The sequence below is a fragment of the Ranitomeya imitator genome, chromosome 2 (assembly GCF_032444005.1).
Source record: "Ranitomeya imitator isolate aRanImi1 chromosome 2, aRanImi1.pri, whole genome shotgun sequence".
Classification (NCBI taxonomy): domain Eukaryota; kingdom Metazoa; phylum Chordata; class Amphibia; order Anura; family Dendrobatidae; genus Ranitomeya; species Ranitomeya imitator.
Genome location: NC_091283.1, coordinates 143,290,527 through 143,304,653, shown reverse-complemented (window position 1 = coordinate 143,304,653; position 14,127 = coordinate 143,290,527). Strand labels below are relative to the sequence as shown.

At 42.0% G+C, this 14,127-nt stretch overlaps 1 protein-coding gene across 1 annotated transcript in view; it reads right to left on the bottom strand.

Annotated features, from left to right (window-relative positions):
- LOC138662147 (relaxin receptor 1-like) overlaps positions 1–13,863 on the bottom strand; it is a 405,515-nt gene extending 391,652 nt beyond the window's left edge. Inside the window, exon 1 of the mRNA XM_069747334.1 lies at positions 13,785–13,863. Within this exon, the coding sequence (XP_069603435.1) occupies positions 13,785–13,830 (46 nt within the window). The 5' untranslated portion in view covers positions 13,831–13,863. The remainder of the gene's footprint in view (positions 1–13,784) is intronic.
- Between the last annotated feature and the right edge of the window lie 264 nt (positions 13,864–14,127).

The window sequence follows — 14,127 nt, the reverse complement described above, 5'->3', positions numbered from 1 at the left end:
GATGAATAGGAGGGAGCAGCTTCTGAACAATATTTAGAAACGGAACAGGAAAGAGTTAGGTTAGTGAGTTAAGGTGATAGGCTTGTTTAAAAAGATGTGTTTTTAAAGCACCCTCAAACACATGGGGGCTAGGGATCAGTCGGATCGTCTGGGGTAGTGCATTGCAGAAAACTGTTGCAGCATGAGAGAAGTTTTAGAGACAGGTGCGAGGTTCGGATAATGAAGCATGATAGTCTCAGCATGCTGAAGACTAAGAACACGTTTGTGTTCGAAACGCATACAGCGAGGGCTGATATGTGATCCTATGCCTAGCCACCTATTGGGATCGACTATTTTATGGATTTGTTTCAATAAAGTTTATTGGATTTTAATACATAAGAATTTTCCCTTTTTTCTGGAGCTGAATTACCGAACTCTTTGTGCTTCTACCACATCCTGGGCTGGACGTTTTTCCATGCTCGGATGTCTGTATCGCTTGTGGGTGAGCTGAAAATTTTTTTTTTCTTTTTTTGTATCAAGTTTTTAAGATGCAGAGCCATGAGAAGATCAAGTCCAGAGTATTTCAGTCTTAGTGTGTAGTAGAGTTAGTAAACTGTGAGAGACCCAATAAGGAGGTTTGAGAAAGGAGATAAGGGCAGATGGAGAGGGAGGGTCATCAATGGGAATGTTAAAGTCCTCCATGATGAGAGTGGGAATATCACAGTATAGAAAGTGAGGTAGCTAGGTACCAAAGTGATCCAAGAACTTACAGAAGGAGTCTGGAAGGTGATAACCAACTGCCACTTGCAGGGAGAAGGCTTTGAAAAATCTAACAGTGTGGATTTCAAAGGAAGGAAACATAAGTGAGGATACTGGAGGAGATAACTTGGAAAGCACATTGTAATGAAAGGAGCAGACCAACACTTCCACCTTGTCTGTTCTCAGGTCTGTGAAAATTTCAGCCCACCAAACGAAAGAGCAGCAGCAGTGGTGGTGTCTGACTGCTGGATCCAGGTTTCTTTAAGAGCCTGAAGGTTAAGGAAATTAGAAAGGAAGAAATCGTAAATATAAAGTAGTTTGTTACATGCTGAAAGTGGGTTCCAGAGAGCACAATTATAAGAGATAGGAAAAGGGATGCACTGAATATTAATAAGATTAGAAGGGTTTCTATATGCACCTGGAAGAAAGTTATGTATACTAGCGGAGGGAGACTGAGGGTTGGGGGAGATGTCTCCAGAGACTAAGAGAAGGAGAAAAAAAGAATAAGAGAATAAGAGCAGGTGCTGAAATGACTTGTATGAATTTTTTTCTGCTCTATGGTGGTAGTGGATGGTTTGGAGTAGATAAGAAATGTCAGTAGAGTTTCAGAGTTATAGATGGGAAAGGGGAGAAAGGAGGGACTGATGTGGAGAGAGTGCACAGAATGTGTAAGAGGATGGGAGACTTGAGAGAAAGCAGAAGTTAAAACAAAAATGAAGCAGAGTGATATGACCAATAAATAATGCAATATAACTGACCAAGAAGCATGATTCTTTGAATATCTGGCATAGCTTACCTGCCTCGTCTTGTCCAAGTGCCATGTATAACTGCCATTACACTTTAAAAATATTGCACACGTACCCCAAGCACACGTGTACACACTAAGGCAGATCTGAATATATAGGAAGTATCTGCTTGGATCTTGGACCAATTTGCCTTGATAAATAATTGATCATTTTGCTGGAGACCAGAGCAGATATTACTTCGCAAAATTGAGGCTAATAATTAAAAGGATGGTCCAGTACCTAAGATGTCCTTTATGAATATCGATATTTAGACCCTAAGCACTTATTCAATTTGATTTATTATAAAATACCCCCCACTTCTACTTATCCAGCTAATACCTAAATGTGTTTTTTTCCTTCAATTCACGTGACATTTTGTTTGAGAGAAGTCTTAAATGAGATGTCGTCAGGAGTCTGGGGCTGCACTCAGTTTTCTACAGCATCTACCTCGCCTCCAGGAACAAAATGACACAAAGTGCTGTTCCCTAATGACGATTCATTTTAGGGCAGTGATAGAAGCTGTGGGGCAGCCCTGGTGTCATTCACTCTGCTTCTATCACTGCCCCTGATGACGTTTTGTTTGAGAATCGTCATAAAAGCTGTAGGGCAGTGCTGCAGTCACTCGCCCTGCTTCTATCACCGCCCCCTGATGTCGTCTCCATTCACAATCAGAGCCTGAGGTCAGCGAGGACACAAATATAGTGCAAATACCTCAGTCACTTCTTCCACAGCTTCTGTTAGCGCTATGATCTCAGACATCTTCAGAGGTACCTCTTTGTCACATAATCATGTTATAAATGTAGCAATAAAAGTGTACAATTGGTAACACAAGACATCTGCCCCTGGACTCCTCTCCTGTCCTTAACACTAAGGGCGCCGTAGCAGGTCCCTAGATGTCTTCTGATAGTGAAGATGCCTGGGTCATGTACCTTGCTGTACTCCTGAATCGGCTCTAGATCTGTCCTTCTCCCCCACCCAGGGAGGTGGGGAGTAATAGTGTATGAATATGCACAAACCAGACAGAGAAGGAAGGACAGGGATAAAGGAAAAATACCAATCATACAAATATGCATTCACAGACAACAGAGGGGAACACCGGGGAGAAAAGGAATGTAAACCAAATAGGAGAGGAAGAGGATTTGCAAAAAGATTTTTAAAAAAATTACAAAAAGTCCCAGAACAATACTCCAAAATGCCTCTACCCACAACTAACTGCTCCACTCCTCACCAGGCAGTATAAGGCTACTTTCACACTAGCGTCATGTGACGTCCATCGCAATGCGTCTTTTTGGAGAACAAACGCATCCTGCAAAGTTGCCCGCAGGATGCATTTTTTCTCCATAGACTTGCATTAGCGACGCATTGTGACGTATGGCCACACGCCGCATCCGTCATGCAACGGATGTGTCGTGTTTTTGGATTAGCGACGCACAAAAAAAGTTCAATGTAACTTTTTTGTCTGTCAGATCCGCCATTTCTGACCGCGCATGCGCGGCCGGAACTCCGCCCCCTTCTCCCCGCTCATCACACTGGGCAGCGGATGCGTTGTAAAACTGCATCCGCTGCCCACGTTGTGCTAAATTTAGCACAACGTCCGTTCGGGTCGACAGTTTGCGACGGCCCCGTACCAACGGAAGTGTGAAAGTAGCCTAAGACTTAACACTGACAATCCATGACTGCCAGAAGCTGAGTATATATAGCAGAGAAGAGTGGCTAATAGCGCACAGCTGAGGTCATCCAAGCAGGAAGGCTTCAGAGACTCTGAGCTGAACAGTTTAACCCCTGCACTGCTAACAGAAACCTGCGCTGTTTAATATGAAGGAGATGTGAATCTAATCAGTGCAGGAGTACCTGAAATCAGATTCATTAAAAATCGGTCATCCTCACTAATTATTGTAAATATTTTATGGTGATAGACTGGGATAACAAGCACTTCATCTTAAGGACTTAAAAATCTTTTTGTTATCAGTAATATTTCAACATGAAATAGAAACTAGCTTAAAATAACTATTAAATCATCATTTTCTTGAAAAAAATATTAAGAAAGCTACATTCTCCTAATACTTACAGCATATACTTCTGACCTTTAAATTATTCCTGACATGGTAATACTGCGGTATGAACTCTAATTAGTGATAAATATATAGTATTTGCGCACGTGGAATTTTATGAAGCAGTAAATTCATAACACAGAAAGGCTGTTATATCAAGAAACCAGGTTCCCTCCACATTACTCCTCTAATGGACGGCTTCAAAGTTTGGATCAATATTCTAGGTGTAGAATGCCACAATCACAAATGCCAATCTGCAGCCTTTTCAAGCTGCCATCTGGACAAAATGTAATCACTTCTTTGCTGCTTTTACTCTGCAAAGTGCCGGTGTTACTGTACTAAAGCCCTACACAATTTTTAGATAGCAGTCAGCTGAGCAGCGGTTTGTCGGTTTGTCCGACAGTAATCCCTCCTGACTCGTCCATGGACAGGAAGCATTCTTGTGTTCTCAATGAGAGAGCCACTGCCAGACTGTTTTGGCAGCTGCATAATTCTCAGAGAACAAACAGATCGGCCATCTGAAGTCTGATGTGCAGGATCCTTAAAGAAGTTGTCCGCTATTTGGAAAAACTCCTTGTCATACCCCACATTTGGCCCCGATAAAATAAAAAAGCCTATACTCACCTCCCATGCCAAAGTTGTTCCCATGGTGTTGGCACTACCTCTCTTTGTGCTGTTGTTGTGACACGTGAGCCCTGCGGTCAATCAGCTCTGGCATCACAGTCTCTGCCTTCTGTCCAATTGAACACGAGGAGGAAGTCAGGTTAGCTTCCTCCAGACTTCCTATTCATTTTCAATTCTCGAAAATGTGGGAACAGTGACGCCAGCACTGATTGGGCGCCGGGCTCACGTGTCACAAGCTTTTTTATTTTTTCAGGACGATCTGTCTTACCAAAAAAAAACTAATACCATAAAGCTATATTATTTTATTAGAAATATCTAAAAATTAAACTAACCTAAAAAACAGCACCAAGTCACAATCGTTAACCCACCATACTAGACAGTGTGAATACTCAACGGTAGGATGGGGGATGGGTATGCCTATTGTACCCTCTCTACCCCTAACTGATCCCTACCTATCTGCGGAGGTTGGCACCCTCTTGGACACAATGTGGTGCCCCCGCTCCTCGACACATTGCGTCCAAGAGGGTGCCAACCTCCGTAGATAGGTAGGGATCAGTTAGGCTGCTGTCACACTAGCAGTATTTGGTCAGTATTTTACATCAGAATTTGTAAGTCAAAACCAGGAGTGGGTGATAAATACAGAAGTGGTGCATATGTTTCTATTATACTTTTCCTCTAATTGTTCCACTCCTGGTTTTGGCTTACAAATACTGATGTAAAATACTGACCAAATACTGATAGTGTGACGGCAGCCTTAGGGGTAGAGAGGGTACAATAGGCATACCCATCCCCCATCCTACCGTTGAGTATTCACACTGTCTATTATGGTGGGTTAACGATTATGACTTGGTGCTGTTTTCTTAGTTTAATTTTTAGATATTTCTAATAAAATAATATAGTTTTATAGTATTAGTTTTTTTTTTGGCAAGACGTTATTTATACTTACCATTATTTATACTAATCCAGCAATATAGTGAATATACTTTTTCTAACAGATGATCTGACAAATTTAATAAAAAGTGATTAAAAAGTAAAATGGAAATAAAAATGGTAACATTTAAAAATGTCATCTTGTCCCACAAAAAACAAGCAGCCATACAGTTCAATCAGTGGAAAAAGTGAAAAAATAAAAAAAAAGTCATAGCGCTCAGAATCAAGCAATGCAAAAACAATTCTTTTTCTGCTATAAAATAGTTTTTATTGTTTAAAAGCAGCAAAACATAAAAAAATATAAATGGGGCATCGCTGTAATCATACTGACCTGAGGCCGGCGTCACACTGGTGTTTTAAACGGCCGAGTGCACTGTGATAAAAAAAAAAAAATCACATTGCACTCAGACCAATTTTAAGCTATGGGGCAGCTCCCACCAGCTGACGTTTTGTCGGCCATTTTCCTTGGTCCGAGACAATCACAGCATGCTGCGATTGTCTCAGACCGAGGAAAACTCTTGGCTCACTTGCACCCATATAAGCCTATAGCTTATAGCTATAGCTATTCAAGTATGGCGATACAAAAACTTGTTTTCGTTGAAAAAATTAAAAATAAAAAGCATATTTTAGTGTGTGACAGCAGCCAATCCTAAAAACCCACAAACCCAAAGAATAAAGTAATCTAATTGCTTATACTGCATGAGGAACGGTGTAAAAATTAAATAAAACCAATTCTTCACCTGCGGTCGATTTGCTCTTTCTGCCTCCCAAAGATTGCAGTAAGGCTCAGTTCACATTTATCCTGCGCTCCACACTAAGCTTACACTAGAGTTTCCATGTAAATGTCTGAAATACATGATTCATACGGAACCCCCGGTGGAAGATTCACTGTAATGAGGCAGATGGAGGCACTGTGGACGCTATCTGACCTATGATCCATAAAAGCATAAAAGCATGCCACAGTTTTTGTGCATCTCTGAACAGAAGGACAATGCTGAACAGAGGCCAGACAGAGTCCAGAGTAATTCTGCTGCCTCATTCTAGTGAATCGCTCCCACGGGGGTCTCATTTGAATCACGTCACTCAGAGATTTAGATGGAAAACAGAAAGTGCTCAGTGTAGAGCGCCGGATAAATGTGATCCAAACGTTATGTAAAATGTTCCCAATAAAAACTTCAACTCAATCCATAAAAAAGTAAGCCCTCACTCAGGTCTGTCATCTGTTAATGGAAAAAAATAAGTGGCTACTGGTAGTACAAAGGCTCTGTAAAAGTGCTATAGCACCTCGCCCCCAATAGAAATTCAATGAATTATGTGCTGCCAAATCCAAATGCTCCCTGTCAGGCTGCTGCAGTGCAGTACAGCGCAACCTCCACCAGGGGGAGCTTGAGAGGAAAGTGAGACTGCACACACAGGACAGCAGAACAGACGCCACCAAGTGGCGAGAGAGTGGTAAGACAAGCTGAGTCAAAAGCACGAGATAGCACGACAGTAAAATAGGATTAGACAGACGGATAGTCAGGACGTAGCCAGAGATCAGTAAACCAGAACGGGCAATATACGGTACAATAGGGACAAACAGTAACGAAGTAAATAGCCAAGCCAGGAGATCAGAACTGGAGAATCAAGCAGATAAACAGATAGAGAAATACTGGGAAAAGGGCAGACAGAGGGAGTTAACACACAGGACAAATCAGGGTTCACAGCAGGGCAAATTAAGGGCTACCAGCAGGGTCAGGTTAACACGCCGAAGGCAGAACTATAGCTGACACTGCCAGCAAGATTCATGGGAGCTAAATAGCAAACCTGAACCCAGAATGAGGCAGAGCAAAATTAACCCTTGACATGATCCGTCCAAAAAAAAGGGCAGACACTAATAAACCCTGGAACGGATCATGACACCCCCCATCTCTTCTGAGCCCCACAGTGTGTCTAAACCACATTTAAAATCCACATGTTTAGCATTTCTGTAGCAATGAGATAAGACCTAATTTACGGTATTGGTCACTAGAACGGCAGTTTGCAATTTTCACTCAGCAACATCCACTGATGTTTGTTTCCGGAAAACATTTATGGAGTCAAAATAGTCACTGTACAGGTAGGTAAATTCCTAGAGGTATGGAATTTCTAAAATGGGGTCACTTGAGTGGGAATTCTGCTCTTCTGTCACTTAGGGTCTCTGTTTATGTAGTCCGCAAACTATTCTATAATAATTTGTTTTCCAAGAGTCAAATAGCACTCCATCTCTCCCGAGTTGAGTCAAAACACAACTTCAATCTGCAAAAGTGCACAATTATAGAATAACTAGCTATGGTGATCGAGGACTGGGGACTTAATAGTGCTCTGCAAGAGTTCTTTGGCAACTAACCCCTGTAAATGGCTGGTGATTCAGAAGAGCAGAATAGTCATTAACATTGCCATTCATGCTGGCTACGTGGATAGTACAACCTACATTACTACCAACACCAATTTTGGAACAAATCAAGCCAAGCACGTTACTCAAAGCTAGGACCACCGAGCTACAACTTTGCCTACCTTGGAAACATCATACAAAGAAAGCAATTACTGGAGAAGGACAGCATAGTCAGAGAAATGGAAGGATCAAGGAAAAGAGGAAGACCAGTAATCTGCTGGTTTGATACTATCATGATAATGACAGAGAAGACCCTGGTGGACGTATCTAGACTTGTATGAGTCTGATCTTCCTACTGATCATTCATCCATTAATTTGCCATGGTTCGAGACCCCCCCCCCCAAAAAAAAAAAAAAAACACAAAAAAACAAACAAACAATGATGCAAACAGAACACCATTGTGTGACAATGACGATTAGTGTGGGAGTGCGGACAGGGGAGTGTATGACAGAGACCCTGGGTTTACTTTTCCTACTCACAACTCTGCATTGTGGTCTACTGTCCAATATGTAAAACAATAGCACTTTGCAAATCTTTGCGATTTTGGATGCATATTTATACTCTTTAGGAGCAAAATTATATCCCATTTCACCAGAATTTCTTGTTTTATAAAAATAATGAAAAGTGAAAATAGATGAACAGAAAATAGAATTCCACTGCAAGTATTGCAACACTACAGATACTGATTGGAGATAGATAGATGTGGGAATATGTTTTATTATATCACCATCGTATTATTCCAGCAAAAAAACAACTTGCAGAAAAGATTGTATAGCTTGTTATTTATAGTCATCGTGTATGTTTCCTAAGAATAGCCCTTAATCAGATAGGATTGTTTTATAGCTGGAAAGGGGGAGAATCTTTTATCCGCTATCAGATGTTGTTTAGAAAGCAGCAATTATATTGTGAAAAATGCTGGGTTGGAAAGTCAATGTCTCGTGTTGCGGAAATATATCACATCAAGTAAAATCGAATCTTCACTGGAAAAAGAACTTGATAAGAGAAAACCTTTATCCCATGCCAATCTTCAATTTGCTCCGTTACCTTCTATAAGATATTCAAGGGGTTTGTAGGCTTCACTTAACACGAGTGATGCTTAAGGTTAATGCAGTACCGAGAGACAACTCAATGCATAGAGAGCAGGAGGATGACGACTTTTGTGGCAAAGCCGTCAGACTCATTCACAGGAACACTGAATGGATTAACACTCACAATACATGTCTGCACCATATGGTTTGTCAATGCTGTGCACCAAGCACCCCTGTTGTACTAAGTGTCAAGAAAAGACATCGACATGATATCTACTACCTGATTTAATGAAGGTCTGTGGTATATCTCAGCTGTATCTAACTTTTCAGCACTACTATAGCTCCATCAGTCCTGTAGTATACGGCTATAGAACTATGATGTAAAAGTAACTGAAAGTGAAGATCCACCTTGGAGCCTCTTCTAGGAATACTGTAGGGAATTACTTCCACAGTAATGTAATTACCGGGAATTTTACTCTTGGGCATAGCTGCGATTAATTTCACAGCTCTACAGTGTTTATTAAAAGAGCCTTTGTCTAAAAATAAAGGACAACTTCCATATTATTATAAAATTACACAAAGTCCTAATTTATAATTTATTAAATTGCTATGTTGTAATTACACAAGCTCTTATGCATTAGAGAAAGCAGATTGTTGTAGGAATGTATATTATATACGTAGTCTATACGGTGGAATGTCACTTGAGTCCCACTTCTTTACCCACCTTCGTAAACTGCTATTCATTTACTAATATGTATCACTATGTACCTTACCTTAATTGATGCTGAAAATGTCATCGTAGCAAACTGCATTGCAACTTTACCATAATTAGTATTCGTAGAACCTGTCTGCGGTAAAATGATGCCAACCAGCCAAAGAACTCAGCCTACCAATCAACTAACTCACCAACCAACCAGATGAGTAATATCTGCATACAGAATGCAAACAAGTGAAGATTAAGAGGTTTTTCCATTTTTCAGATTCTCAGACACATTACATCAGAGAATAAGACATGTGGAGATCAGACCTCCACAGAAGTTATGAGATCTTTTTAGCCCAAAATGGCTGTACCATAAATATTTACCCATTAGTGATGAGCGAACGTGCTGGGATAAGGTGTTATCGGGGCATGCTCGGGTGCTAACAGTGTCTTTGGTATGCTCAAAAATAGGTCTGAGTCCCCGCAGCCGCATGTCTCACGGCTGTTCAACCACAACAACAGATAGACAGGCATTGTCTAACAAACAGGTAATCCATGCATGTGTTGCGGCTGTCAAACAGCCGCGAGACATGCAGGTGTGGGGACTCGAACATATTTTTCGAGCACAATGAAGACACTCGGTTAAGACAAGCGTGCTCGGATAATGCCATATCCCATCACATTCACTCATCACTATTACGCCTTATATGAGCACATTCACTCATCACTATTACCTATTCATAGGATAGATGATAAATATATAAATCATTGAAACCTCCTCTGAATCCAAGAATGAGGGGGGCACATAGTGCCCTGTGTAAATGGAGTAGTAGAGAGCATGTTGGCAGTGAGCATGTGCAGCCAGCAGTGTAATAGACAATGAATGGATCACGGGTTGCACATGCTCCCTATGGCTTCATTCAAACTCTACCCCAATCCTCATGGTTGGTGTAAGACTCGGAGGTCGGAGTCCAAAGCAGTCATCCATAGATTTTCACATTGTGAATAGATGACTTTCTGTATATCGTTTGAGACAATTGTGCTGGTGCAATTTTTCCACCTTTTCCCTTCACACTCTCTTAATTTAACAGGGAATGCGCTATCTCACCTGTAAAACCACATGGCTATGATGATCATCTGCATGGTTTGGCAGGTGATTAAATGATTGCATACAGAAACAGTGGAAAGTCCGGAGGGACTCAAGGCAGACTTAAAGTACCGTCACACATAACGATATCGTTAACGATATCGTTGCTTTTTGTGACGTAGCAACGATATCGTTAATGAAATCGTTATGTGTGACAGCGACCAACGATCAGGCCCCTGCTGGGAGATCGTTGGTCGCTGGGGAAAGTCCAGGACTTTATTTCGTCGCTGGATCTCCCACTGACATCGCTGAATCGGCGTGTGTGACGCCGATTCAGCAATGTCTTCACTGGTAACCAGGGTAAACATCGGGTTACTAAGTGCAGGGCCACGCTTAGTAACCTGATGTTTACCCTGGTTACCATTGTAAATGTAAAAAAAAACACTACATACTTACATTCCTGTCACGTTCCTCAGCGTCAGCTTCCCTGCGTCCCCCAGTGTCAGTGTCGGCCGGCCGTAAAGCAGAGCACAGCGGTGACGTCACTGCTGTGCTTTCCGGCCAGCGCGCTTACACAGTGCAGGGAATCTGACGCCGGGGGACGCGACAGGAATGTAAGTATGTACTGTTTTTTTTTTTACATTTACAATGGTAACCAGGGTAAACACCGGGTTACTAAGCGCGGCCCTGCGCTTAGTAACCCGATGTTTACCCTGGTTACCCGGGGACTTCGGGATCGTTGGTCGCTGGAGAGCTGTCTGTGTGACAGCTCTCCAGCGACCAAACAGCGATGCTGCAGCGATCGGAATCGTTGTCTAGATCGCTGCAGCGTCGCTAAAGGCCCCGTCACACATAGCAAGATCGCTAGCGAGATCGCTGCTGAGTCACAAGTTTTGTGACGCAACAGCGATCTCAGTAGCGATCTCGCTATGTGTGACACGTACCAGCGATCAGGCCCCTGCTGTGAGATCGCTGGTCGTGTCGGAATGGCCTGGGCCATTTTTTGATCGTTGAGGTCCCGCTGACATTGCTGAATCGGCGTGTGTGACGCCGATTCAGCGATGTCTTCACTGATAACCAGGGTAAACATTGGGTTACTAAGCGCAGGGCCGCGCTTAGTAACCCGATGTTTACCCTGGTTACCATCCTAAAAGTAAAAAAACAAACAGTACATACTTACCTACCACTGTCTGTCCCCGGCGCTGTGCTCTGCTCTCCTCCTGTACTGGCTGTGAGCGTCGGTCAGCCGGAAAGCAGAGCGGTGACGTCACCGCTCTGCTTTCCGGCCGCTGTGCTCACACAGACAGTACAGGAGGAATGCAGAGCAGAGCGCCGGGGACAGACAGCGGTAGGTAAGTATGTACTGTTTGTTTTTTTTACTTTTAGGATGGTAACCAGGGTAAACATCGGGTTACTAAGCGCGGCCCTGCGCTTAGTTACCCGATGTTTACCCTGGTTACCGGCATCGTTGGTCGCTGGAGAGCTGTCTGTGTGACAGCTCTCCAGCGACCAAACAGCGACGCTGCAGCGATCCGGATCGTTGTCGGTATCGCTGCAGCGTCGCTATGTGTGACGGGGCCTTTAATGTGACGGTACCTTTAGCCTTAGTGTGAATCACTCTGATCATAGCAGGAAGACTTCAGATGCTTATATTATTATTAGATACCGGGAATTGTGAGGTCAAAGCGTCTAAAACATATGCCAGAAGGTGTAAAAAAAAGGGGAAGGCATTAACTTAACTAATTATCTGACCTTTCAAATATACAGTGCAGCAATAGTTATTATATACACATCATTATTATTAGGTAGGACTATAAAAAACGGCGATTGCAACTTCCTAAAAAGATATTTGGATTATTATACCTGTATATCATTAGCGGCACACCTCCTGGCATTCAGGTCTCAGAGTCTATAGTTGGAGGTAAAGTACTTTTCAGTAAAGTGTCCTTAAACCCTCAGCTGCTCTGGTATATTGAAGAAAAAGGTGATTGTTTCTCAATGTAACATCAATTCTATTTTCCAGAAAATTGATTTATATTACAGTAATTAATAGCATATTATGGCGTTCAGTGTTCTCAATGAACTCTTCAGTAAAGCACAACATAAAACCAATACATCGCATCATCTGACACTTAGCTCGGTAACACAGAAGAAGACATAGCTCTCATTGTAAATACAACATCTGCTAAAGTGGCTTTATACTCGAATAGTCATCCGATTACCGAAAAACACATTTATATCCAATTCCTAGAGAACTGGAAAAAACAAACAATACATTTCTAGAGTACGTACATTTTCTCTGCACTAGGCAAAAGAAAATAATATTCATCATGTCTCTTCTATGAATGAACGGAATGAACGCCTACAATGGATGTTCTAAACCCAGCTTGTGAAAGTGATTAGTACCGAGCAGTGTTAATTAGGCGATAGTTGTGGTAGGAAATGGAGATCTTTGTATACACTGGTAGGATTACGATACGATACGATACGATACACTTTATTGATCCCGTGGGAAATTATGGTATCACAGCAGCACAACTTAAATCAAATCATAAAAATCATAAAAGAATTACATAGTTGACATGACAGTGGAGTTGACAGAAGAACATTATACATTATACATTAGAATAGGACATACACAACGAGTGAACTGAAATGTAGAGAAATAAGTAGACATTCACCTTGGTGGTGAATTGGCTGGTGGTGAATTGATTAGGCATAACTAAGACCTTTGATAGCATTTGATGAAGCTTTGTGTCATCAGTGATGATTACTTTGCCACTAAATGTTCCAGCTGACAGCGAGACTATGGATCCCACCCACCCTGAAGAATCTGATGGGATTTAATCGTGATCTAGGTGCTCCGTGTGATTTACGATAACTGGAAGCATTCGGTTCCATAACACTGGCCTGTGAAGCGGAAGGCACAGGTGTGCGACCTTGGTGAACACACACTTTCCACATGCGTCATCTAGATACCACTTCATCTAAATTTGCCTTCAGTGCACAAAAAGGATGCAGATTATAACAATGGAGATCCGAATACAAGTGGTTTATTTATAAACTATAGAAAAGTGAAAATGATCTACAGAAAATCGATAGTGGGACAGCAGGATACCCGTGTGTGGCAACGTTACACAACCTTGTCATTGTCAGACACATCGAGATACCAGATTCTTGGGTTTATCTTGTGTATAGTATAGAGGAACTTATTATTAATACAGAATGTTGTGGCGGAGGATCAGACAGAATATAAAGGAGACTCCCAAAACCACGTACTACGGGTAAAGGCAGAATAGTATAGTACTTGAGCTTTTGTGTCTATATTCTGTATATGATACATATCTAAAGATCCATCAGCATCTTGAGGAGCAGGGCGCCTTCTCTAAAAGTCATTCTAAGCAGGTAAGAAATGTTCAAGAACTTACCTGCAGCTCCTAAGAGCAGAGAAGTCAGAGCGAGCAGGAGAAGCATCCTTATGTCCCTGTGTGAGCTGCCAGAGACTGAACTCCTAGATGGTAGGGACTAGAAGAGGAAGGAGGAGGGTGGGAGGCTCCGGCAGATCCCTCTCCAGCCCTCATAGTATAGAGCTCTGCAGAGCAGCACCGGGGTATTACCATTGATAATTCTACTACAAAATGATAGGGCAGGGATAATGGATGCTGCCAGGTTACATATGAAATGTCACAGTTACATTGGTTGCCTGCATGCATTATATTCTTACTGTCCATGAAGATTGAAAAATAATTTCTACAATCGAAATAAATACAA